General features: G+C 46.8%; 1 protein-coding gene across 4 annotated transcripts in view; it reads left to right on the top strand.

The window, feature by feature from the left end:
• The window catches only part of PRKG1 (protein kinase cGMP-dependent 1), a 370,739-nt gene that overhangs the window by 291,813 nt on the left and 51,854 nt on the right, over positions 1-27,072 (top strand). For 3 of the 4 annotated variants that reach the window (XM_032115877.1, XM_032115876.1, XM_032115878.1), the window contains exons 8-9: positions 17,763-17,828; positions 26,019-26,093. In XM_032115877.1, coding sequence (XP_031971768.1) covers positions 17,763-17,828; positions 26,019-26,093 — 141 coding nt within the window. Of the gene's footprint in view, positions 1-14,504; positions 14,514-17,762; positions 17,829-26,018; positions 26,094-27,072 lie in introns of those variants that run through there. The other variant, XM_032115879.1, reaches the window with a different exon arrangement.

Genomic DNA, 27,072 nt, shown 5'->3' on the forward strand with positions numbered 1-27,072 from the left:
GCAGCTGGGCTGTGGAGCTGATGGATCTCCTGAGGGCACCCCATGGCAGGAATTCAATGAAATGGTGGAAAGTGTGGCCCTGCCGTGCCCAGGCTGTTGTTGGGGTGGCCTGGCCTCAAAGCCCTCGGCTCAAGCACAGATGGGAGGGGGTTTATGATTGCAAAATTATGGAATTTCTATCAGGCCCTTTGTAGTTTGTTTAATTCCAATATTCCAAGCGTGATGTATTTGCTTCCCTTCCTCCAAGTCAGGCCCTTCTCCCAGGTACCAAGCAACAGGAGAAGAGGAAAGGGCCAGGCGAGGTTCAGGCTGAACATCAGGAAGAATTCCTTTACCCAAAGGGTTGTAAATCATTGGAACAGAGTGCCCAGGGAAGTGCTGGAATCCCCAGAAAGCAGAATCCTGGCATGGCCTGGAAGCGTCTGAGGCTTGGAGCACCCTGGTTTGTGGAAGGTGTCCCTGCACGTGTCAGGATGTGCTTCAAGGTTCCAACCCAAACCATTCAGGAATTCTGAGCTGATTTCCATGATTCTGGGCCTTCCCTCTCTGCCCATTTTTTGCCAATATGTGAGGGAATGAGCTGGAAAGGACCGGAGGGCAGAGCAAGATGTGGTGGCTCTCACGAGACCCTGCTTGGGAGCACTGCACTGGGGCCCCTGAGGTGCAGTTTATTTGAAGCTTTCCCCACAGGGATGTATTGATATTATTGCCTCTTCCTGCCTAAAATCACAACACAGAATGGATCCTACCCAAGCTCCATCCAACCTGGCACTTCCAGCACCCAGAATTCATTGCTGACCACCACCCTGAACCAGAGCTGCTCAGCTTTAATCATTTATAATCCTTGCTGGGTTCAATATCCTCAAGCAGTTTAAAACTGCCCTTCTCCTTTTGCTCCTGCACGCTTTCAAGCGTGGCACTAATTGCCACAGAAGGTTGGGGCTTTTCATGGGGCTTTTTTGGGTTTTTTTGGATGAGCCATCTGCTGCTTGAGGCGACGCCTCCGAGTTCTCAGATGTGCAGTTGACTTATTGATTTTTAGACTCTGTTGTCTGAGATCATACATGTGGCAACAAGCTGGGCGAAGCCAATTTTTCTCTACTATCTTTACATTTTCTGGCATATTTAGTGACTTGTGAAGATCTCTGGGAGGTGTCCCTGCCCATGGCAAGGCGGTTGGAAGTACATGATCTGTAAAATCCCTTCCAACTCAAACCATTCTGCGATCCTCTGAACTCAGCCCTACTTTTTCTTTTAATGAGAATCACACTTTTTATAGAAAAAATGCTGTGTCTTAAAAGTATTGTAATATATTTCCCTATAAATACTATGTACATAAAGCATTCTATTTCTGTAAAGGTTTGGATCTGGAGCTCAGCACCTGCAGTGAAATTCTGCGCTCTGACAAACAGCTCCGTTCATCAGCTAAGGTTTTTTCCTAATTTTTGGGCAGAGAGCTGAGACCACCTTAGTCAGGCGGTGCTGCTGACCCTCCCCAACAATCTGTGCAGTTTCTCCACAAAAAATTTACACTTCCAGGCTTGGATAGGGTTTCTTTGGGAGCAAAGTGACACAGCAGGGAGAGGGAATGCACAGTTCCTGCCCACCAGGGCTCTGCGTGCCAAGGATCGAGGATTGGATCGCTTTACAGCCTCTGGCAGGGCTGAGCTGATGACTTGGGGCTCTATTTCCCCATTGTCCCACACCTTGAGTACAAATTCCTGGATATCCAGGGCACTCGAGTTGGCAATGGTGTGCAGGGGTTCAATTTTCACCATTGTTCCACAGCTGGAGCACAAATTCCTGCACTTCCAGGGCACTCCAGTTCACAGTGGGGTGCAGGGGCTCGATTTTCCCCATGGTCCCAGACCTTGAGTACAAATTCCTGCACTTCCAGGGCACTCCAGTGAGGTGCAGCTTGATTTCTAATAGGGCTGAACCAAACCTGCTCCAGTGAGGGACAGTAAACAGGGGGTGAAGAGGGACAAACAAATGATTTTGTACGTAGGCAAGAGCAGAGAACGCCAGGGCTGCAGGATGTTGTGCCTCATCAGCACCTGCTGGAGAGGCCCCTTTGTATTTCCCCAGCCTGGGGACATCAAACAGATCCTCAGCGAAACACCTCTGGCACTGAAGGGATAGGGATGGTCGGGAGTGAAAGGCTGGTGCACAGAAATTCACCTTCTTTTCATTTATTGTCTCAGAGAAAAAGAAAAATGTCAGAATCATGGAGTGGTTTGAGTGGGAAGGGATCTTAAAGATTCAAAATTCCACCCCTGCCATGGGCAGGGACACCTCCCACTGTCCCAGGCTGCTCCAAGCCCCAATGTCCAGCCTGGCCTTGGGCACTGCCAGGGATCCAGGGGCAGCCACAGCTGCTCTGGGCACCCTGTGCCAGGGCCTGCCCACCCTCCCAGGGAACAATTCCTTCCCAATATCTCACCTGAATTTCCCCTCTGTCTGTTTTAAGCCATTCCCTGTGTCCTGTCCCTCCATCCCTTCTCCAAAGTCTCTCTCCATCTTCCCTGTCGTCCTCTCCAGGCACTGCAAGGCCACACTGAGGTCACCCCAAAGCTTCCGTTCTCCAGGCTGAACAATCCCAGCTCTCTCAGCCTTTTAAAATCTGTCTTTAAAATCTTTGTATCGACCCAAAATCTCCCTCAGGGAAAAAGAGCCCTTAGGAGATAAGGTCCCTTCCAACCCAAACCTTTCTAGGAGTCTAAAATCAAAATTGTCCTGCTCTTCTTCTCACAAAGAGGGCATAAATGACATTCATTTGTGTGGGGAAGTTACACTCAGAGCAAACTTGATGACTCAAATGTAGTTAGTGAATAATCAAGTGGTTTGGAGTCTTAAAGACAACAGTTGTTGGTTTAGAAAATCACAGCTTACGACTTCTCCTTGCTTTGCTCCGACTGAATCATAGCCTGGGAACTCCAATTGTTTATTTTTTTTCCCCTTTGAAGATGTTGTCTAAAGAGCAGGCACAGTATTCCTCCTGCTGGGTTAAAAAACATGGAAATAATAAAAATACAGATCTAATGTTGGGCAAGCAGAGTGTGCCAGATGGAGGAAGGCAGAATTCCAGGGGTTTGGGGGAAAGCAGCACTACGGAAGGTTTATGGTTACCATCATCTTTGCTTTTGCTGCAGTGAACATCTCCAAGGATTTTTCCAACGTCTTTTTCCCTCTGTGTTCGTTCAGAGCCTGAAAAAAAAAATTATGGAAATAGGGGATGCTTAGGGAATAGTAAATATTATTGCTATTTATTAGCTACAAAAGCTGCTGGAGCACTGTTCACATCAAAGAATATGGTTTTCATTTATAAAATTTTTAAATAGCACAATTTGGGGGATTTATTTTCCTGTTTGGAGCAGGATGAGTGGAGTGGGTGGTGATGGAAGAGATTCCAGGGGTCAGATCTGGTTCTTGCTTCCTGAAAAGAGCAAAACCCTGGGACTGCGCTTTGCTTTTCCCATCTGGAGGCTGTAAAACAACCTGGCAGGGCTCAAGGCTCCAAACTCTTCCCTTTTCTCCTCTTCTCATGATTTTTTTGCAGGCAATTCCTGTGTTGTGTGAAAGAAAAAGAAGGAAACAATGGGGAAGAAAAAGAATTCCAACCTAATTTTTTTCCTGTAGCAACACCTTGCTGTCAATAATAACCATCAACAACTATTGGATCCAAAGGTTTTATCCTAGAATTTCAAAATGAGGATGCTTGTGTCAAAATGATGGTTTATGGCAAATGTTTCTAGTTGGGGAAAAAAATCCATGCTCGGCTATAAATGTATTTTTAATGAGAGGAGAGAAAAATCCTTGTACCACAGGTCCAGTGAGGAAATCACACATTTTTCCTGGGAAAATGCTTCCATCAAAATACTCCCGCCAGCTCTGTTCATGTTTGTAAGGACTAAGTGGAACTGAGGAATGCAGCAGTGAATTTTAATTCTCTTGACTTCCTTTAAAGAAAAAAAAAAAACCACCTCAAACAAGTGAAGATGCCTATGGGGGATGCAGGAGTAGGAATTAATTCCTGGGATGTAGACTAGATAATCCATGTTAGCAAACCCTCAGAGCAGGTTTACAACAAGATGGAATCAAAGAGGGGGAAAGAGAGCAAAAAATGGGATACCAGCATAAATGTATAGCTAAATTTACTACAGCACCGTGGTCAAATCTCCTTTGCTACCCAGGATGGATCTGGGTCTGTGTGTCAGGCTTGGAGCTCCATTTAAAATTCCTGTCATTTATAAATTGTAGAAAATTGAGGGAGTTTTCTGCACAGTAAACTGGAATTGGGATGCAGGGCCAACTCATTTGGTGATCATTATGAGGCACCATCATAATGAAATGTTCAGGCCTGTGCTTTACAAATAATCAAATGTTCTTTGTTAGAGCCATATTAAAGTAATTCCACCTCTGAAATACAGAGTAGTATCAGTTCCTGGCTTGCATTTTGCCTGCTGTAATTTAAACACAAAGGGACCAAAGGAAATGGCCTCAGCTTGCACCAGGGGAGGTTTAGGTTGGATATCAAGGAAAATTTCTCCACCAAAATGCTGTCAAGCATTGGGACAGGCACCCAGGGCAGTGGTGGGATCAGCATTCCTGGAGGCATTTAAAGGATGTGTGGAGGTGGCACTTGGGGACATGGGGCAGTGGTAGCCTCAAAGCCCATCCAGTGCCACCCCTGCCATGGGCAGGGACACCTCCCACTGTCCCAGGCTGCTCCAAGCCCCAATGTCCAGCCTGGCCTTGGACACTGCCAGGGATCCAGGGGCAGCCCCAGCTGCTCTGGGCACCCTGTGCCAGGGCCTGCCCACCCTCCCAGGGAACAATTCCTTCCCAAGATCCCATCTAAAGTTCCCCTCTGTCAGTGTGAACCCATTCCCCTCATCTGGTCCCCCCATCCCTTGTCCCCAGTCCCTCTCCAGCTCTCCCTGGAGCCCCTTTAGGCCCTGGAGGGGACTCAGTCAGTGATACCAGCCTGGGAACAACGCAGGAATAATCCTGATTTCTTTATGTTTGCTGTTCTCCTCATCCTCCCTCCATGAACACCCAGAGTTCCATAGGCTGAGCACTATCCCTGTCCTGTATTAATTCCTATTTCCGGGCAGCCACCTCTCTACCAGTCCCCTGCTTTGAATTTAATGATTATTAACATCAGTTTTCAGTCTGAGACTGAAGATCCGATCTGAGATGAGATCTTTTACCCAGGTCCAGCCTTGGCACAGGGGCTGTTTAAGCTGCTGATGGCAGATCAGGCTCCAAGAGTTCCACGTTCAGTGGCAGCCTCTGAGCTCACTTTGAGTTGCCCTGGCTGTCAATACAAAGGATACACTAAAGCTTTTCATTCCTCGGTGCATTCCAGCAGATTCCTGTTGTCCCAGCCTGTCCCTGTCCCTGTCCCCGTGCGGTGTCACTGTGACTCCAAAGTCACAGGGCCAGCCTGACCACGGGGATCTTGGAGAGCAGCAAAGCTGCCTGGGAATACCCACCCTGAGCAGGGTAACATTTAAAAGCCATAAACTGTGTTATCACCACCCAAATTTGGGTGTTAAGGTAGGCGAGGGCACCGCCTGAGCGTGGCTCTTGGCAGGGGCAGCGCTCCCGTGACAGTGCTGGGGGTGTGTGAGGAGCTGGGCTTCCCTTTGGGTTTGGCTCCCAGAGCTGGGCTTTTGGGATGGTTTTGCTCTTAGGAGAGCCTGGTTTTTGTTGTGAGGTCTGTGTGGGTGAGACCCAGGGTCCCTCTTTGCTGAACACAGAGGGCTGGGGTTTATTTAGGAGTGCTCCCCTTAGGGCTTCACAACCCACTCAGGTTTTGTTAGGCTGAACCACGATGTCACTGATCCTCCAAAACTCCACTGGAGGCTCAAGCTTCCCATCCCAGGGAATTTAAGAGGGGAAACATCTCCGGCTGTGCCAGCTGTGTGAGACAGTGTGTGGAGTTTTGAGGAGAACTCCTCAGTTCTCCTGCCTCAAACCCCAACTCTTCTTCTTTTCCTCCATGACCTGCCCCCATGGAACCTTTCCACTGGTGATTCTGGCATCCAACACCCACTTACTGCTCTTGGAATATCTTGGAGCTTTTTCCTGATGCTCCTGAGCCCGGGAGGAATTCCCACAGAGCTGCCCAGGCTTTGAGACCCCCTAGAAAGTGCTGATTTGCTGACAGTAATTATATTTCCCGGATTTATTTCTTTAAATTGTTGTTTGTCACCGAGGTCTCTGCAGGCTCTTGCTGTTTGAAGCAAAGTGTCAGTGATGCTTCTGGAAATTTCACCACGGATGGTCCCAAATCCAACAGGAGCGATGGGAATCGTTGAGCTGCATGCCTTGGGTGGAACAGACATTTTCAGAGGTTTAGCTGTGTTTATGTTCAATAAAAAAAAGGGAAAAGCTCATTTAAAACTACTAAAGCTGTGGGCCAGCTTCATCTCAATTTAATCTCGGGTTTGCTCAGGCTGAAAAAGTGGTTTAGGGTTATGTGGCAGAACTTCCCTAATGAAGCAATTTCACTCCGGCTGCTGAAGGGGCTGCCAGAGATTTAAATTCATCAAAATTCTATTATATTTAATTTTTTTTCCCCTCAGCCCCTGGGTTTGTAAAATCCAGTCCTTGATTCCCAAAGTCTAAAGCTCCAAACGACACGTCCTTAAGGCACCTGCTGAATTCCACTGTGTCCGCAGTCGGGCTGTAATGGAATGAAATGTTGGCCGCTGTAGAGTTGAGTAGAAGCTGGAGCATTTTAGAGTTTTCTATAAGCCACGATCTTATAAAGATGAAAATGACTCTGACAGGAGGTTACTCAGCACTTGTCCCAGGTGCTGGTTTATTTTCTCATTCTGTAGTAGAATTTTAGATATAAAAGGTTAGGGGAATTTACAAAAGAATAATTGTGTTAAAATATGACTTCTGCACCGTTCTGGGGCCAAGATGGTGACAGGGAATAGCAGAATCCCGGAATGGTTTGGGTTGGAAGGGGCATTAAGGATCAGCTCATTCCATCCTGTGCCCTGGGCAGGGACACCTCCCACTGTCCCAGGCTGCTCCAAGCCCCAATGTCCAGCCTGGCCTTGGGCACTGCCAGGGATCCAGGGGCAGCCACAGCTGCTCTGGGCACCCTGTGCCAGGGCCTGCCCACCCTGCCAGGGAACAATTCCTTCCTAATTAATGAGCTTCTGGTCCTGGATTGAAGCCTTCCAAACCATCTTTAGCCTTCTACAGCTGAGTGGGTGGGAAAAAATTTTTCCCAGGGGGAAAACTTAAAGGAAATTAATTCAGGGAGAGAGAAAGGGATGTGAAATTCCTGGACAGGGAGATGCTTTTATAGACTGAAGGGACTCAGCTCTTTTGTGGAACCGGCTCCTCCACATCCTTGGCTGCAGAATCGGCCAGGAGCATCTTCTCTGTGCTGAAAGGACAGGAGGTAGGCAAGGTAAAACTTGCTGGGAATACCTGGGAGTGCAGTGGAGCAGAGGGAATGCGTCAGGACATAAAGAGGCTGGAGGATTTTGCAGCCATGGCATCCAAGCCTTCGTGCAGAAGCTGCAGAGTACATCTCACATCAAACAACCCGGACATGATCCCAGCTCCCCACTGCTGGTGAAGCCTTCCCGGGATTTTAACATCCTGACCTTGGACACTTTGAAATGTCCTCCAGGAGACTCCGCAAAGGGAGATGGAATTTGAAAGCCAATATTGTTCTTTTCTGAAGCTGGGTATTTCCAACATCTCCCATTCCCACAGGTCAATCCAGGGCTTGTCAGGATGGCTCCAGCTGGAGTTTTCTCTCCTGTCTTGCATCTGGAATTGGCATCTGAAATTCTCCCAGTGCTCTCCTCAAGCTTTCTGGGATAAATCTGCCTGAAGGAAAGCTCAGGTGGCACCAAGAGGTGTTCGGTTCTTGTTCTTCACGTGACCTGGAATCGGGACTGTGGTTTTTAGTTTGGGACATTTAAAAATGAGTTGGATTTGCCAGAGGTAGTGGGGAATTGTGAGCAGGAAATAGAGAAAAATCAGCTGAATATTGGCCAAAAAAGAGCTCCAAAGGTCCCTGCTCTGACCTCCTGCTGCAAGCAGGGATGTCCCAACTCCTGGAGCAGAGTCATCATTCCCTAATCTTAAAACTCTCCAAGGATGGGGCATCACCTATTGCACTGCTCCAAGTTTTCCTGAAGTTTTCATCATGTCCAAGCTAAACCTCCTAAATGACAACTTGAAGCAGCTTTGAAAAAATTCTGGGGGGAATAAATCCCAAGAGAAGTAATTTAAGCTAAGGAATCTGGCATTTAACAGGGATTATTGCCACCACTTGCTTCAAAAAGCTCTTGAGCCTGGTCTTTCTTGTCAGGAAAATGGGAATATAGCCAATCTCCATGGATTTGGGGGTGTCCACAAGAGGAAAGGATTAATCCATAGGTATCACATTCTATTTTTTTTTAATCTTCCATCATGTGTCCTTTCTGGACGGCCTCTTAGGGACTTGGAGAAATAATAAATAATTAATAATCAATAATTTGGCAGTTTGGGAGAGATCCCTCCACCTGGGGAACTTGGGAGAGCTGAAACTCTTTGGAATGCTGGGAAAGTCAGAGCCTTTCATGCTGTTGGTTTATTGTCCTGCTGCTACAAAAAAATGAGGAAAAATTCAGATTTTCAACTCACCCCCAGCATGTCCTTGAGCAACGTTGGATATTTTATGGATAAGGCTCCCTAAGCAGGACATCTCCAAGGGATGCAGGCTCATTTAGGAAAGGTTTTATCGTTGGGAAACTCTTGATGAAAGGCCTGTGATAAATGATTGGAGTTGTAGCCTTATTTCTCCTTTTCTGGCTGCAGCAGATCCTTTTCCTATGTGGAGATTCCAAGTGAAGGATAGTAAGAGGGTGGAAGGGAGGGATTTTAATTGCCAGGAGCTTTGATTTCGCAAGGGGACAATGACCCTGTGTCCCTGTGTGAGAAGCATTGGATCACTTCACAGTTTGGGGGATCCACATCTTCCATCCAGCTCGTTGCTATCAGTGCCCAGGGCTTGGAGAGGGGTGAGGCAGCCATGGGAAAAGGGACTTGATTGCTTCAAATCCCACAACAGTTTGGGGTGGAAGGGCCATTAAGGATCATCCAGTGCCACCCCTGCCATGGGCAGGGACACCTCCCACTGTCCCAGGCTGCTCCAAGCCCCAATGTCCAGCCTGGCCTTGGACACTGCCAGGGATCCAGGGGCAGCCCCAGCTGCTCTGGGCACCCTGTGCCAGGGCCTGCCCACCCTGCCAGGGAAGGAGTTGACCAGGTGGGGGTCGGTTGATCAATGGTCTTGGAGGTCTTCTCATTCCCTCTTTGGTGATTTATTAAAAAATATTAAAGCACCGCTGCTGAGCCCTTCATGGAGAAAATGGACCAAGGACCATTTAATGTGGCTCTGGCTGTTGAATTCTTCTGTTGCTGCTCTTCTTTTTTGAGGAAAATAATGCAGATAAGCATTTTCCTCTTTATCTGTGCCAGTTTCCTGGGTTTTTGGCTTTGCCTGGCTCTGAATTATCTGATCGAGGCTGGCAGATAAGTTCCTTAGGGAGGGTAGGTCTGCAAAGCTCTGGTTTCTAGAACTCTTCTGATTCGTTCAAGGTTTAATTGAATTGTCCTTGAATGGGATAATTAACATTTAATATATCTTAAAGATGCTCTTGTCGCCCACTGGCTGATTAAAACAGCAATGGATGGGGTGTGGCAGGGTTTGATTTCACTTTAATGAAAAAGTGGTCATTTCATAGCCCTGGGTTGTTTCACTTGGGGAATACCATTAATTATGGACTAGTGAGACTCTGGTTCATTACAATAATTCTGAATAAATTACACGAGTAATTAGGTTGAATCATTAATGGGTTTGGCAGGCAAGGAGGTTTTACCATCCCAGTGTCAGCGTTGTGTCACTCGGATTCGGGTTCATCTCTCACTTCAGACTAAACTTAAGCCACAGTTCACCTACAAATACCAGTTTTAGTTCCCATAGAACATTCCTATGGCTGTGTTTGCTCTTCCCTGCCTGTCTCGGCTGCTGGAAACACCGTAGTAAATGATATCAACATCACTGAGGGATTCCTGGGAGGAATGGGAATGCTGGGCCCACTGAGAATGCTTTTTCCATCAGCAGACAGGGATTTCTGAGTGTTGTCCCCATGTCAGCAGTGGGAAGCACAGGTGGGATGCAGTGGCTCCCTGCAGGGATTCAAGCTGTGCATGTGTGGGGTTGGGGTTGAGGGGAGGACTGGGCACTGCTGGGTGGCTGGTTGGGCTCAGTGATCCTAGAGGGCTTTTCCAACACTTCCGTCATTCCTCGCTTCTCCTGATGCTGGCAGATCCAGCTGTGGTGGGCTGGGTGCAGTTACAGGGCTTTAAACCAGATTCCATGCAGGACTTGGAAGCAAAGGATCAGGGATGAGATAATCATCTCTTTCAGCCTTAAAAGTCACCACCAATAAGGATTTCCGTGGGAATGCCTGCAGTGTATATCCTCAGTGTGTTGTGGCAGCTCTTGGATTTCATTGGAATTCCCTTCCCAGGCAGGTGGATTCCCCAAGGGGTGGCACAAATGGAGTTTGCCCAGAGAAAAGGCAGAGCCAGGGCTGTGACAGATGGCAGCCCTCAGGCACCGGAGAGGAGAAGGCTCCAGGAGAGCTCAGAATGCCTTCCAGGACCTAAAGGGGCTCCAGGAGAGCTGGAGAGGGACTGGGGACAAGGCATGGAGGGACAGGACACAGGGAATGGCTTCCCAGTGCCAGAGGGCAGGGCTGGATGGGATATTGGGAAGGAATTGTTCCCTGGCAGGGTGGGCAGGCCCTGGCACAGGGTGCCCAGAGCAGCTGGGGCTGCCCCTGGATCCCTGGCAGTGCCCAAGGCCAGGCTGGACACTGGGGCTTGGAGCAGCCTGGCACAGTGGGAGGTGTCCCTGCCAGGGCAGGGGTGGCACTGGACTGATCCTTAGTGCCCCTCCCAGCACAAACCATTCCAGGATTCCCTGACTTCCAAGCGTTCCCACTCCAGCACTGCCAATCCCTGTGTTTGCCTGAAGGAGTCAGAAAAACGAAGTGGAATTAGCAGAGGGTGGAATTTGTGTTTTGCAAACGTGGAATTTGGGAAATGGAGCCTCCTGGCTGCGGGCACGTGTTTCAGGAGGGGCTGTTTAGCACTTGGCAGCGTGAACACCTGGGTGGAAACTGAGCTGAGGGTGCTGCTTGTCACAGGTGTTTGGGCAGACATCCCAAATCCATTGGCCACCTTCCCTCGGCACTCCTGGCTCCTGGAAATGTCCGACTTTGGCTCCTGGCTCATCACCAACAAGCAGCACTTCAGAGCCACAGGGAATTGTGTTCCCCTGTGGTTTGTTACCTGTGAGTTGTGGATCTGCAAAGTGCTATTTGCCAGGAGATAAATAGTTATTGTTTTTATATATATTATATACAGGGAACATCAAACGATCCCAGACTGGCTTGGGCTGGAAAGGACCTCAAAGCCCATCCAGTGCCACCCCTGCCATGGGCAGGGACACCTCCCACTGTCCCAGGCTGCTCCAAGGCTGTGTCCAACCTGGCCTTGGGCACCTCAACAGTGGGATCCTTCCTTGAAACACACATTTGGAATGTTAATACTCCCAGAAGACAGAAACTTTTATCTAAAACTTCACTCTGTCCTGAATGCATCAAAATTCCCCTTTTTTTAGAAAACTAATTGAAGAGGAATTTGATTCCCATGGAGACACTGACATCCCAAGGACACGCAGTGCTACTTTCTGCCAAGCCTGAAAGACCCATGGGAATATTAATATCAGAACATTTATTAGGAAAATGCAATTCTTGATTTCCAGGTGACTTTCCCAGACTATTCCAGTGCCGTTTTCAAAATCCAGGGCTGTAATTCAGCCTCATGTCTGGGCTTTTTTTCCATATATGTTTTATTTAAGCTTTGAATTGTATTTCCTCTTTGGACAGGCATTTTATTTTACAAAAACCCTTTTAATCCCTAATCAAATTTCCATAAGTTATTACCTATTTTAACACTGGAAGTGGTTTAGGGAAGACCCTCCCATGGAGGAGGAGCATGGACTAACTTTTGCTCCTCACTTTTAGTGCTATGAGTCCTTCCTGTGCTGAACGGCCTCAGATTCATCACAATTTGTTCTTAAATACCTGCTTGCCTCATAAAAATGATAAAAGGAAGACAAGGTTCCTTGGAGGGTCATCAGGGCTTGAAGTTACGGGTGTAATAATTACTGAGGTTTTTTATTGTGCCTTCCCAGTGCTGAGTGCTGACTCTTCCACCTTCACATTCAGGTGTTCAGCAGCACCTGCCATATCAAACCCCTATCAAATCACCTAAAGGGTGTCCTCAGAGCAGGGAAATCCTTCATGGCAGGGTGGGACACGTCCACCAGAAGGAGAGAAGCTGCTCCACAGCACAAAAGAGGTGGAGGAGTCGAGGTCACTGCCACAAATACATTTTTTTGGGATGTTCAAAGCAGTAGCACCATCCATCAACATGGCACCATCAGTGGGAGATGAACCTGGGAATGGGGATCCATCCCTTTCCTCCTGGGAATCTGCTGGGTGACAACCCTGAACGGCTCTCCTAACACTACTGTTGTAGTCTCAGCACCAGAATTTCCTCCAGGTCACCCCCACCCAGGCCAGGAATTCATTTCTTTCCATTCCAGTTGGATTTCTTGGATAGGATTCTCAGGGCAAGCCCTTTAACCATGAGATTTAGTTTGGTTTTGGCCCATAAAACCTTCATTATTGATTCATTTTTTCCAAATCAAGAACAGGCAGGTGGTTGTTGCATCTCGCCCTGCTGCAAATGTAGGCCAAGATGCAAGTGAAGTTAGAGAAATGGTTACAAATAAAAGGTAACCAAAACTTTAAAAAAACATTCTTAAGTCTCCAGGTAGGCAAATCCCTCTTTGTAAAGGATAGAAGGTCACCAAATTTGGGTACCACTCCTCAGAATACCCAATAAAGGTGAGTTTTATCTCCCACCTGAAAGTCACAGTGTAATCAGAAAATACCCAGTAAGATTAAAGTGGGGATAGAGATGCTGGGTTTGAGCTGTTATCACTAAATTCAAGCTAATAACTGATTTCCCCCCTTTTTTTCTCTTTTCTGATGTGTCTTGTCCTAAATGCCTTAATTCAACCTTATTAATACGAATATTGTAACCAGGCCAAGTGTACAGTCCTGGAAGGGGGGAAAATGCATTAAAGGATGGGAACAGCAGCAAATTAGAAACCTCTGGATAGTGCTGTGGCATCATTTCAAACCCACCAGGGAAGAGCTCATTTTTTATTTCTGGCTCTGCTCTGCAAACCCTCATTAGCACCATTCCCAAATGATCTCAGCACTCATCTCCTGAGGTCCCACAGGACAGGGGATTTCTGCCAGGGCCTCTCCCAGGCAGCAGCAGGTTCTGCAGAGAGGCCACCAAGGACCAGGCACTGACCCACCTGCTCTGGGTGGTCCTTTGAGGTTCTCCAGTTTCTTGAGACAAGAAACGGGGTTTTATCCTCGTTTTTAGGGAAGGAAATGGTGAACATCAGGAAACAGCTGGATGTGGCTGTGTCCATGGGGTCACAGAATGGTTTGGGCTGGAAGGGACCCCAAGCCCACCCAGTGTCACCCCTGCCATGGGCAGGGACACCTTCCACTGTCCCAGGGTTCTCCCAATGTCCAGCCTGGCCTTGGACACTGCCAGGGATCCAGGGGCAGCCACAGCTGGGAATCTGTGCCACGGCCTGCCCACCCTCCCAAGGAAGGAGTTGACAAAATGGGGATCAGTCAAAGACTGGACTTGATGACCTTGGAGTTCTTCTCCAAACTTAAGGAATTCTGTGGTCCATGTCTGCATCAGTCACCTGGATGTGCCTGATTTCCATGGGGGAAGCCACCCCTCACAGACCAAAGTCTGGATCCCCAGCACTTCATCCTCCTGAGAAGCCAGCGCCCGTTTGCCTTTGGCTTCGATATAAAAGCCCATTGCTGGCATGAATAAACACAGCGCGCTCCACTCAGCTTTAATAGGTTTTAATGTGAAACTAATAAAAGGTGCCACTGGAAAAAGCTGTGCTGGAAAAGGCATTTCATAAAGAATCTTCTAAAAATCCCCTCAGGCATTAAAATCTCACCTCCTAAAAGGGAATGAAATACAGCAGGAGGGATTTGACTCCAAGGTACCCCAGTTTGAGGACATGTAGCAAAAACCCCGTGTGATTTAAGCTTTAGGCATATTGGGAAAACAAAACGTTTCTTAGAGAACAACAGTTCAGCTCGTTCAGCTTTAAAAATACTGTTTTATCGATTTTTTTACTTAAAATAAGCAAAACGTACAACTCTCCAAATAGAAAATGTACCAGCTCCCCCTAATACTCTCTTATGCCTTGTGAGCATCTCGTTAGCATTTACTGACTGCTCCTAAAATATATTTCTGTTCCCAGAGGCTCCAGCCGAAAGGTTTAAGCCCTGCCAAGGGTTGTACAACAAGATTTACAAAAGAAAAGGAGCCCTTTGTGATAATTGACTGGAATATTTATGAAGCCGAGGCCTCGGGCCTTTCAAGGCTCTGTTGGTCAAGGAAATTCTCCTCTGTCTTTGCTGCACTCAAGTTCTAAAAGTAAAAAAACTCCCAGGAGCTGCTGCTGAGATTCCAGCAGCCTGGAGCAAAGGAGGCTCAGGGGGGACCTTGTGGCTCTGCACAAGTCCCTGACAGGAGGGGGCAGCCGGGGGGGTCGGGCTCTGCTGCCAGGGAACAGGGACAGGACAAGGGGAAATGGCCTCAGATTGCACCGGAAGAGGTTTAGGTTGGCTATTGGGAAAAATTCCTTTACAGGAAGGGCTGTCAAACATTGGGTGGAGTCCCCATCCAAGGGATGAGGAGCAGTGGGAACTATGGGAGCAGGTGTTGGGGCAGGACTTCAAGCAGTCTGAGGATGTAGGAAGGTAAAAAAAGCAAAACAACAGGAATCACCTGAGATATTTTTACATTTAGGGCAAATTATGGAAGCCTGAGGTAAAGCCATGGAACAGAAGCTGAAGTATGAACTTATCTCTTCTTAAATGAAGTTGTTGACAGCTTGTCAGAAGCAAAATTGTTGTAACTTCCCAATGTGGTGACGTGGGCTGTAAATTGCAAGCAGAAAAACAGATCTATGCATTTCACCCCTGAAACAACGGCCTCGTGTTTCCAGTGGTGTGCTGACACGCCTGGGAACGTTTAGGAATGTGGATATCATTACCACCTAATTCCACCGTGGGGTTAAGGAGCTGCAGAGGGCACACGAGGTCTCCTGATGGGGTTTTTGGCCCTTGTGCACAGCCAAGGATCTCCTGCGGGCTCCCAAATCCTCCCCTCTTGGATTTCCGCGGCCGAGAGCCCCCGCAGCAGCTGTGACCTTTCTGCAGGTGCCGAGCTCTGAGCTGGGGGAGCTGCAAAATACCGGGGGGGACACAGAGCACAGAGCTGGAGGGGATCAGGAGCGTCCAGGGGAAATGCTGGAGCGGCCGCGGCCATGGAGCGCTCGGAGAGCGGGGGAGATTCCACAGATGAGGAGTGCGCCTTTTCGGGAAGCAGCTGCGAGGATGAGGGGGATGAAGGCCAGGGAGTGTCCGAGTCAGTGCTCTCTCCTCCTCCCTGGGGCCACGGCGGGTGGTGGGCACTGCTGGGAATTAATTAATTAATTATTTGTTAATAAGTTGTCTTTTGCACATTGCTCTTCTAATAGCAGCCTGTGCGTTCAGTGCTGTTAAAATAATTACTTGTATTTAATGCACTTGCAGTAATTAATTGTCTCTTGCATTTAATGCAGTAATTACTTTGCACTTGTCACAATTCCTTGTTGCACTGGTAATAGTTACTTTCGCCTTTAAAGCTGTGCACTTGCTGAGAGCAACCTCTGCATTTAATATCTTGCACTGCTAGTAATTAGTTCTTTCATGTATTTGCTTGTAATTAGTGTTCCATTTAATGCTGCTCACTGGGAGTAATTACTGGGAGTAATTACCTTTGTTTTTAGTGTTTTGCACTTGTTGTTTTTCATTCAATACCGTGGTTACTTGTTGCATTTAATGCCGTGCATTTACTTGTAGTAACTTCTGCATTTAATGCCTTGCACTTGTAGTAGTTACTTTTACCTTCAACGCTGTGCATTTACTAGTAGTAACTTCTGGGTTTAATGCTTTGCACTTGTAGTAATTATTACACTTAATGCTGTGCCCTTACAGCAATTCCTCTTGTGTTTGGTGCAGTTCACGTGTAGCAATTACTTGGTGCAATTAATGCCATGCACTTGTAGTAATTCCTTCTGCGAGTAGTCCTGTGCACTTACTAGCGGTAAACATTTCATTTCATGCTGCACACTGCTAGGAATTACTCTTGGACTTGTAGTAATGATTTATTGTGTTTAATGCCACTTACTTGTAGGAGTTACTCTCTCGTTTAATGCTGAGCACTTGCTGGTAGTTGCTCTTGCCTTCAATCCCCTCCTAGTAATTACTTTTCCACTTAATGCCTTGCACGTGGAGTTTCTCATGCCGTGCACTTCCAAGGTTTCATTTGCCTTGAGCGCCACGGATTCCTGCACTTCCCTGTGCTGCTGCTGGCCAAAGTCACCTTCTAGAAAAGGATGGATGAAGGACAAGACAGCAGAAACCACCACGGTCCCTTGTGCATTTGAATGTCTCATTTCAGATTTCATTGAAAATGTTTGAACTGAGGCCGCTGATTGTATTGTATTTTCCTGCTCTGTAATCATCTAAACATAAAACAGTAACAATAATCACGTCTCTGATCCATACATTTAAAGGGATAAATGTCTTTTTGTGGCTTCTGGCATAACGGGACCAGTGTCTTGAGTTTTACCTGGAATTAGTGGACACCACCAAGTTTGAATTCTCGTTTTAATGGATCAGTATATTGGCAAAAGGTGGCTAAGCCACTTAATGAGGAATTCAATATTGTCTTTCCTTATCCTCTCTGTATTTACCCACATTTTAGGAGTTAAGAGCGATAATTATCCACTGCTATTCCACGGCTGCTTTCTCCTTTGCTTTAAATTAGCACAATGTGGTTTATCAGTGGGGTAAATTAGCACTAATACACACTTAATTCCACTCCTAATAGAGTCAGCATTCCAGCACAGGCTGGAATATTAATGTTCTTCCCTTGTACTTCTGCTTGCTCTGTTTCAAAGATATGAACATGAAGAGAGCTCCAAAGCAATTAAAGTAAATGAATGATGACCTCAGAGGGAGAGTGCACGTGCATCACCCTTCTTTAACCATATTCCTGCTTTAATACCTCCAGTCTTTAAAAGGGGATTTCTATTCCTAAGAGCACCTGTAAATCTCATTTTCTGCTTCAATGGAAACGCAGAGTGGTGTTCCAGCCTCAGTGAATGAGGTGTGTTTAGAAGAGGGAAGGTCTCTTTTGCCTGTGATCCACTTACCCTTGGAACATGGAAAGGCTGGAGGGAATTGGGATAAAGTGAACCCAGAAAATGCAGCGCAGACTCTGAAACACTGGAACAACAAATCAACCTGATTAAAATGAATTAAATTGATATTCTTGGAATTCTAGTCTTTTATTAACTATATGGATGATGAAAACATCAGGAAAAGCTGTGAAAGCCAGAAATTTATTCTCAGAGTGCTTGAAGAAGCCTGTACATTGGAAATCAGAAGGTTGGCATGGAAATAACTGAAGAAATGTGTTTTTTCTTTCAGGGAGGATGTCAGGACAGCCAACGTCATCGCAGCTGAAGCGGTCACTTGTCTGGTCATAGACAGAGAGTAAGTCCCTCCTTCTGCCTGGGGCTGGGGGGAACTCCAATGTAAACCTTTTCCAGAGCTTAACAAGAGCCTTGGATCATCTTCTCCAGAGAGGCCTCTTAATTTGGGGTGATAAAGTCACAGATGCGTCCTTGATGAATTTCCACTTGAGGGAAAGTGCCCCTAAATCAACCAGGCAAAACTCAATGGTGACAATTAGAATCTCAGAGAGACCAAATGGAAATGAAGGAGGAGCTGGAATTACTGTGGGAAGGGATCTGGGTGTTACAGTGGGACACACACGGAATTCACGGCATGAAAGGCATCAGCTCCTGGCAAATGTTGGAGCAAGGTGTTATCCCAGTCCATGGGGGGATGGAGAATCCTTGGGAGAAGGACACAGCCCTGCTGGGAGCTCTGTGGCTCAGAGGAGATACAGGAGGTCAGGAGAGTAAAATAATGATTTGTACAGGAAGCTTGAGGGAATTAGGGGGGTTTAATCCAGAAAAAAACAGGCCTGGATGCCCCAGTGCTGCAAATCCAGCTGCTCTCTGCAGTTACTGGGAATGAGATTCAAAAATGACATAAAATGACATAAAAATGGAACATGGCCCCTGGGGGGGTTTTCTGGTTGTGAAGCACTGGCACAGACCAGCAAAAGGCATGGACATACCTTCCATGGGAATGTGGTACGGATCTGTGAAACCCATAGTGAGGGTGGATAGGGATTGACTTTTCCCTGCCTCCCCCAGTGCAGGAACTCCAAGGAACCTGCAGGAGGGAGCCAAAAGCTATGGGAAAAATAAGAAAAAATTGCAAATGTTGGAAAGGAAAATTAATCCATTGGATTTTTGAAGTATGTGGGACCCACCTGTGGGCCAGGAGCTTCCAGAGCAGTGTGGATATTGTTGGGGTGTCTGGGCAGGTCCAGGAGCTGGATCTATGATCCCTGTGGATCCCTGGAAGTGGTTCTGGAGCCCTCCTTGGGTTCTGGTGAGAGAGATGATTCCGTGCTCTGGTAGGGCTGATCTCCATCCCCTCAACCCTGCTGTGACACAAGTGGTTTGTGTTGAGCTCTCTCACAGGCCTCCATTCCTGGAAATCCAGTATTCCGTAAAGGCTGAGCTGGGGAATCTCTTCAGAAATCCCAGTTCTGATTTCTGTTTATTGATTATTAATTGCAAAACCCACGGTCTGTCCATTGAACACAGGTGGGGAACACCTGAGAGTTCCTTTCCCAGCCTGGTAGATGAAACACCCACCCTTCTGTCTCGTGCCTTGGGGCAAAGAGAGGAAGAAGAATTCGATTATTTAGCAAAATAATATTTTAATAATCTTTATACTTTTAAGAATTAGATAATTTAGCAAGCATTCATTCAGGGAAATAAAAAGCAACAAGTCATTTATGCTTTTTTATTTTTATCCTTTTGCAACAGATATTTCTGGTTTGCACTGTAAGAGTTAAAAACCCCCAAATAATTCAAGTCACCCATCCCTGATCATTTTCCAGACTGTGCCTTTCCTTGTCTCCTGTGCCTTTTCCCCAGTATCCAATGCCCTTGAAATAGTAAGGAAGTACGAGTTAAATTTAAACTGATGAAGCTGCGGTTAATCTACACCAGAGGTTCTATTAACACTCTGCAATTAGCAGAGGAACACTATTTATAAAATTCTTATTTATAGTGCAAGGAAAGTGACCATATTGACAGCCCTATTTATAGCTCAGGGCAGGCTGTCCTGTGTCCTGACCAGGGCTGAGTTTCGTGTGCCAGCTCTTCCTTAGGCTGGTATTTTATAGGAATGACAACAACTGCAGGAGCAAAATTCTGGGTGGAGAAAAACTACCAGGGACTTGTGGCAATTTGGGAAATTGGTGAGGAGAAAGAACCATTTGTTTATATCCAGATATAGGGAATTTTACACCTTTTGGGTTGTGGAGGTGGATGTGAAGGTTGGGTGACACAGAAGGCAGCAATGGGAGCAGGGAATGGCTGTTTCGTGCAGCTGGGATCTGTTCCATGTGGCAGGAGGGGTGACACCAGTCCCTGCAGCTGCCAAATATTTCCTTTTCCCAGACAAGCTCTTTGCTTGATCAGATGGAACCACTGGAGCAGCAGTTTCCATGCTCTGGGGGCATCCCCCTCTGAAGCAGCTCAGCAAAATTGGTGTTGCAGTTTCAAAAAAACGAGTGATGGCAAAAGACCTTTCCCTTAACACATGGAATTCCTGGAGAATTCCACTCTCACTGACCAGTACCACCCACTGGAATTAGCCAGCAGCAGGGTAACTCTTCCAGCTTCCTGGTGAAGGCTTCCCAAGGCATCCAGAAATTGTTCCAGCTGCCACACTCCCATCTCATTAACAGAGACAGTCACACCTTGGTGCCACAGTAAGTTATTCCTAAGGGAGACGTGAGCCTGCACTCTGGATTTGCCAAAATTCCCAGCAATTTTAGGGCTGGTTTAGGTGCTGCAGAGTTTGTAGTTTGGGGGTGAATAATATGGAAAACTCTTCACAGGGATGAACCAGGAGCTCTGGGCAAGTTGGGTTTGAGAAGGGAATTGTTTAAGCTGGGTTTGAGATGGGACCTACTTAAGATGGGTTTGAAGAGGGAATTGCTTAAGCTGGGTTTGAGGAAGGAATTGCTTAAGCTGGGTTTGAGAAGGGAACAGCTTAAGCTGGGTTTGAGACAGGACTGCTTAGGCCGGGTTTGAGGAGGGAACTGCTTAAGTTGGGTTTGAGGAGGGAACTGCTTAAGCTGGGTTTGAGACGGGAACTGCTTAGACTGGATTTGAGAAGGGAATTGCATAAGCTGGGTTTGAGACAGGACCTGCTTAAACTGGGTTTGAGAAGGGAACTGCGTAAACTGGGTTTGAGAAGGGAACTGCTTAAGCTGGGTTTGAGGAGGGAATTGGTTAAACTGGGTTTGAGACGGGAACTGGTTAAGCTGGGTTTGAGGAAGGAATTGCTTAAGCTGGGTTTGAGAAGGGAATTGCTTAAGCTGGATTTGAGATGGGAATTGCTTAAACTGAGTTTGAGAAGGGAATTGGTTAAAATGGGTTTGAGACGGGAACTGGTTAAAATGGGTTTGAGAAGGGAACTGCTTAAGCTGGGTTTGAGAAGGGACCTGCTTAGGCTGGGTTTGAGAAGGGAACTGCGTAAGCATGAAGCCAGGAATGCATTGCCTAAAAGGATTTCTGGAATTTATGAAATATGTATAAAATGGCCACAGGGCTGAAGCAGTGGGAGTTGGAAATACCACGAGAGAAGTCAAACTGGAGCTCGTGATGGGTCTTTAATTTCCAGATGATGTTGGTGCTGCCTTGCTTTTTAATTTCTTTGTGAAACAAGAGGGCTCTTGCAGAAACACTCCAAAGGCACCCAAAAAGTAGTAGAGCTATCTTTGCCAACCTAGGTAGATGTGCTTTGCCAAGTACATTTCCAGCATCCTTTTCTGGTTCAGGAATGAGCAGAATCCTGATCTAACGATGAAAACAACCTGCAGGAAGCATTTGGTGCATCCCATGGACTTTGTTCCCACTTGTCCATGTCCTGAAAATATTTGTTATGCAAAGCATCGGCATTTTTTCCATCTTGCAGTTGTGTTTTTGAGTCGCTTCCTTTGCCAGAATAATGAATTTCAGTGGGATTTGGTCCTTAATGCTCTTAATCCTTCCCTGGCAGGGTGGGCAGGCCCTGGCACAGGGTGCCCAGAGCAGCTGGGGCTGCCCCTGGATCCCTGGCAGTGTCCAAGGCCAGGCTGGACATTGGGGCTTGGAGCAGCCTGGCACAGTGGGAGGTGTCCCTGCCCATGGCAGGGGTGGCACTGGATGGGCTTTGAGGTCCTTCCAACCCAAACTTTTCTAGGAATTCTGTGATTCCCAGTGGGAGCACCATTCATTTTGGTCCCCCAAGGAAGAAGACTGCCAGGAAAAAACCCAAAAAAACCTTGTGTAGCCCTACCTGGTCAGGTGTATTTGAAAGAAAGAACTTGGCAATCAGAAAGAAAAAATTTCAAGGAATTTCACATTATCATCAAGATTTCAACATGGAAGAGGAGGAACTGTAATCCAGTAGGGAAAATGAAGTGAGAGGGTGAGAAGGCTGAGGAAATGAGAGTGGCAGCTTTGGAAGGGACCACAGCACGGGGCAGGCTGGGGACTTCTCCATGCTCAAGCTCCCTGGTGAGTCGGGATTGATTTATCCAGATGCTCTTCCTGCCAGCCATGGAGCACAGAGCCAACCGTGGGCTTCTGGAATTGGCTTGGAAACGTCAGCAAAATCCATGCAGTGTTCATGGGAATTGTGAAAAAAAGAAAGTCAGCTGGATCTCTGACCATTCCAAGGAGTTTGGAGAAGCCTTTGGATCGCTGGGGAGCCGGACAGCTCATTGGAACCGCAGCATTTCCTGCTCATCCAACCTCCACTCTAGGGATGCACATCAATATTTTATAGCCCCTCTCACATGGCTTTCAGGCATTTCTGTTTCCAAGTGCTTTTTTTTTTTTAACATTTCATGGACTTTCTGTCTTTAGGACTTGCCTTGACACCCTACAAGATCAAGGCTACCATTAATGAAATTTTTCCTGTGGTGACACTGCAGGAATTCATCCTCTGGGAAAAAAAACACTTCTTGTGGGAGATGCTCCATGGTGTTGCCTCCAAACTGGTCCAAGCTTGGCCTTGTCGGAGCTCATCCTGATGAATTTCCAGGCTCCTTGGAGGGGTCGTTAGATTTGTTCCAGAAGTACAGGTGGGGCAAAGTTAACAAATATGTGCTGGATTTGATGGATTGGTCCTTTGTCTGTAAAAGGTCTTCTGATAAATACTGTGCAGACACCCCTCGAGCATCTGTTCTGTGGCTCAGTTTGAATAAAGATACACAGACAGACTTCACTCTCAGCTCCTTTGTATGGAGAGAAAACAGGAGGGAAAGGCTCCAAACTCATTCCTGACATTTGGATCATCACTGGCACCCTCAGGGACAAGTTGGTGCAACTTCATAATTCTTTTTTTTTTCACACCTACCTCTTGAAACTGAAGAAGTGTTGGGAAGTGTTCGTGGCTGCTCCTGAGCTGTTGGAATATTTGCACTGAGGTTGATTCAGGTTCATCTTTTATTTACATGGGATTTTTTTCCCCTCCACATAATTTATTTATGGCACCAACAACGTTTTCCTGGAGCTCAGAGGTTTAGCAACACTGTGGGTGCTCAGAGAACAAAACTGCCTCATGCAAATGGAGAGAGAGGAGCTGATGGATCAGAGCCAGGAGAACTCAAGGCACAGCTGCTGCTGACAGAGAGTTACAAAACTACCTGGAATTTACACTAAATGCTGCTTTTCCAGCTTCTCATCTTCTCAGCTGCACGTAGCAAGAGGATGCACTTTTTTTTTAAGGCAACATTTGAAATATTTCAGCTATTTTCTGCTTTTCCACTTTGCATTTTCCATTTTTGTCCACGTTTCAAAGCCTGGTTTTGGATTTTATCAGGGAGAGCTGTGAGGTGTCAACAAAGGTTATTGGATCAGCCCTCCTGGCAATGGAAATGGGAGAAAAATGAAATAAAAAAGTATTATCCTGGCATGACTGACCCCATATAAGCTGAGCCGAGCTCTTTCCGTGGAGATTTTAGGGTTTGCTGCTTTACTGTTTCTCCCAGTTGGAGCGAAGTTTATCCATGGAGAAAATTGGTTATGAGGAGAGAATAGGAAAAATGAAGAGAAAAGGCCACGAGGAGAAAAAAACACGAGCAGCTTCTGATTGAATTCTTGGGGAGGTTGGGACTGAGCCAAGCCTTCAACAGCGTTGAGATGGGCAATAAAAAAGGGACTCAAGTGAACTTTACATCTTACCCAGTGTTAAGTCTGGCTTAAAATTTTTAATAAAATTAAGGGTTTTAGAGAAACTGTTGATACTCCTTTCAGTGACTTTTTCTTCTTTGATGTTTCACTAGAAAAGATTTATTTGCCTTGCCAAAAAAAACCTGGGGTGTTTAACCCTGCCCCATTTTCCTAAGCAAACCAAGCCTAAACTGCAAATTAAGCCCTAGGTAATGTCTTATGGCCTTCCAGGATGGTGTTACTGTGTTAATTAATTGCCTGAATGCCTGTTTGGGGTGCAATTAGGCATGAACACCCCAATCCTGCTTTGCTCTCACTGTCACCTTGCAAGGTCAGGCTTCATCCCGTGGCACATTCCCAGCACTGGGAAGATCAAACTTGAGGTGTTGAAGGAGCTGAGTTGTTCCTGTTTTCACTGCTGAGCAAGGAATTTGGGGTTGGAAAGATACCCCCATGATTAACCCATCCTAATATTAAAAGTATTAATAATTACCAGCCTGGTTAAAAACCTCTAACACGACTTTATGTGAGAGCAAAGGGCTCTGTGCCTTGTCTTCCTCATTAATGAATCCATTAATTTGCTTTCCCTGGGCTGCAGAAATGATTTCCTTGATTGTTTGATTTCAAATACCATGAATTAAGTGGAGCGGGACACTGTGGGAATTGGTGTGGGCACAGGGCATTTCCTGAGCAGTAATTCCCAGCAGAGAATCCCAGGATGGCTCAGGCTGCAGGGAGCACAGAGGGCACCTGGTGGCACCTCCCAGCTCCAGCAGGGCCATCCCGGAGCACAGGCACAGCACTGTGTGCACACAGCTCTGCAACAGCCCCAGGGAGGAGAATTCCTCTGGAAAAGCCCTTGCAGCAAATCCAGATCCAAACCCCCTCTCCCAGCTGCCCCACAGCAAAGGGCAAAATCCAGCCTTTTCCAGTAGGATAATTGGGCCTCCCTTGGCTCTGCTGGAAGTGCTGTCCCCGCTCTCCACACGCCCATGGGGTACATTCCATAGGGTCAGGCATGTCCTGATGCAGCAGGACCCCGAAGGACTGGCTCAGGACTGGCAGCGTGTCTGAGCCACCTGGGGTCCCACCGTTCCCATCCCAGGAACACGGAGTCTCCCTGGCTCACCCCATGCCTGACAGGAGATTGCATTTCCCCTGGATTTTCCTCACCTGCTCAGTGCCATTAATTCTCTTTGATCCTATAAATCCTCCATATTAAATATCCCTGTTCTTATTCCTAAAGTCAGAAATGTGGCCCTAAACAGGGATTTCAATTCTTTTCTTTCTTTTTTTTCAAAGTTTCCATTCATTTTTTTGTCCACTTAGAGCAATTCCTGTTCTTCAGCTCTGTGTTTCGTGCCTCAGGAGTGTCAGGAGCACAGAGGAGCTGGAGGAATCGCAGGGTTTTCATTTATAAAGCTGTGACCTTAAGGCAGAGATCATTCAAGAAACTCTGCTTTGCAGTGGTTCATCCTTTCAGATTTTTCTTCCTTGAAAAAACAACCTGCGTGTGACAGACCCCCTGGGAATGCTGGAACTGGACAGTGAAAGTAGCTTTTCACCTGAACATGACTGTTTGAAGGCATTCACTGATTTCAGTTACTCATTTCTGGCTTTTCATGGAATCCCAGGATGGTTTGGGATGGAAGGGATGTTAAGGATCACCTCATTCCACCCCTTGCCATGGGCAGGGACACCTTCCACTCTCCCAGGCTGCTCCAAGTCTCATCCAACCTGGTCTTGGACACTTCTCTGCCACAGCTTCTCTGGGCACCCTGTGCCAGGGCCTGCCCACCCTCCCAGGGAACAATTCCTGCCCAATATCCAACCTAAGTTCCCTCTCTTTCAGTTTGCACCCTCCTTGATGTGTTTTTGGATGCTGTTTCTCTACAGATGAGGAAGCTGGGATCCACAAATGGAACTGTCGCTTGGGAAGCAGAGGGATTTAGAGGGTTCCTGGCTGGAGGACAGGGATGTGATGGTTGAGGTGCCACCACCAGCCACACTGGCACATTTACTCTGAAACTTCCACTGGAGGATGAAAACCTTCAGCAGCCATTTCGGTGGGCTGGATAAATACCTCGGGATCTTCTCGGAGTCGGTTTTGGCATCTCCAGCATTGCTGAGGCCGTGTTTGCCAGCGGATTCCCAGCCCTGGGCCTGGTGGGTCACTGGCACCGTGATCTGGCCCTGATTGCTGCCAAAGAGCCACACTGGCTTTCTCGGCTCCTAGATCTTTCCAGCCATAGTTCAGTGGTGGAGCTGGCAGTGGTGGGTTACTGGTTGGACTGGATGACCTTCAGGGGCTTTTCCAACCTTGATGTTTCTGGGATTTTCCTCTCAAAGTGTCCCTTTGTCTTTACAGCTCCTTCAAGCACCTGATCGGGGGCCTGGATGACGTCTCCAACAAAGCCTACGAGGATGCAGAAGCAAAAGCAAAGTAAGTGGCTGCTCCTTGTGCTCAGCAGAGAACCTCAAACTTGTGTTTGTTGATGGTGCACCACTGGAATTCCCAAAAAACCCTCCTTGTTCTCCACACAATGACACAAAACAGCTTAAAAAGGAGAGTCCTCCTCTGGACGGAGGCATTTTCCTCCTCGTGTGTCCCTGGTTCCCCCGTGGGTGTGGAGATGGGTCTCCTCTGGTCAGTACCCAAAGCCAGGTTGTCCCATGGTTCTCCTCAATAACAATATCTGAGCCCACAGAAGTGGATCTTCCAGAAATCCTCTTGAAATATTGTGAGGTGAGAAACTCCAGATCCTGGAATTGTTGTTGAGGGAATTGTTGTTGAAGACATTTCATTTCTTTAGAGAAATCTGACCTTTCTCAGATACTTTCCAAAGTCAAACATGACACAAAAGATGGGCAGTGGAATTTGTCATTTTGGGATAAAATCTGGAGCTGCCTTGATGTGAAGCAATATATTCATCTGAAGTCCTCAATAAACATTCATTCCTTTCAGAAGGCAGCTGTAGTTTAAAATATTTTAAATATTTTTTTTAAAAAAACCCACTTTTCATTCATTCTTGAGCTACAATTTGATTTTAATCTGTAATCTTTGAGTTCTGATTCTATCCCAATGATTAAAGCTTTTCAAGAGGATCCTGTTGTGCTTTGGGAGACACTCAGTATCAACCAAACATGATTCAAAGGCAGTATCAACCAAACATGATTCAAAGGCAGAAGTTGCTGAAAAGAAAATTAAATTTGCTCTCCACAAAACTTCTTTACTTTTCCTCCCTCTCAATTATTTTACTTTCATGGGGATTTTTTTAATAGCACATTAAGGGAGGGGAGAGGTCTTTTCTCAAAGTCAAATGCTCCGAGTGACTGCCTAAATTGAAGATTCCAATTAAGTTATACATAGAAACTTCTCATTAAACCAGAGGGGTTGGAATGGTGTCTGCTAAAGGTACTGG

This window comes from Corvus moneduloides, chromosome 8 (genome assembly GCF_009650955.1).
Source record: "Corvus moneduloides isolate bCorMon1 chromosome 8, bCorMon1.pri, whole genome shotgun sequence".
NCBI classification, from domain to species: Eukaryota; Metazoa; Chordata; class Aves; order Passeriformes; family Corvidae; genus Corvus; species Corvus moneduloides.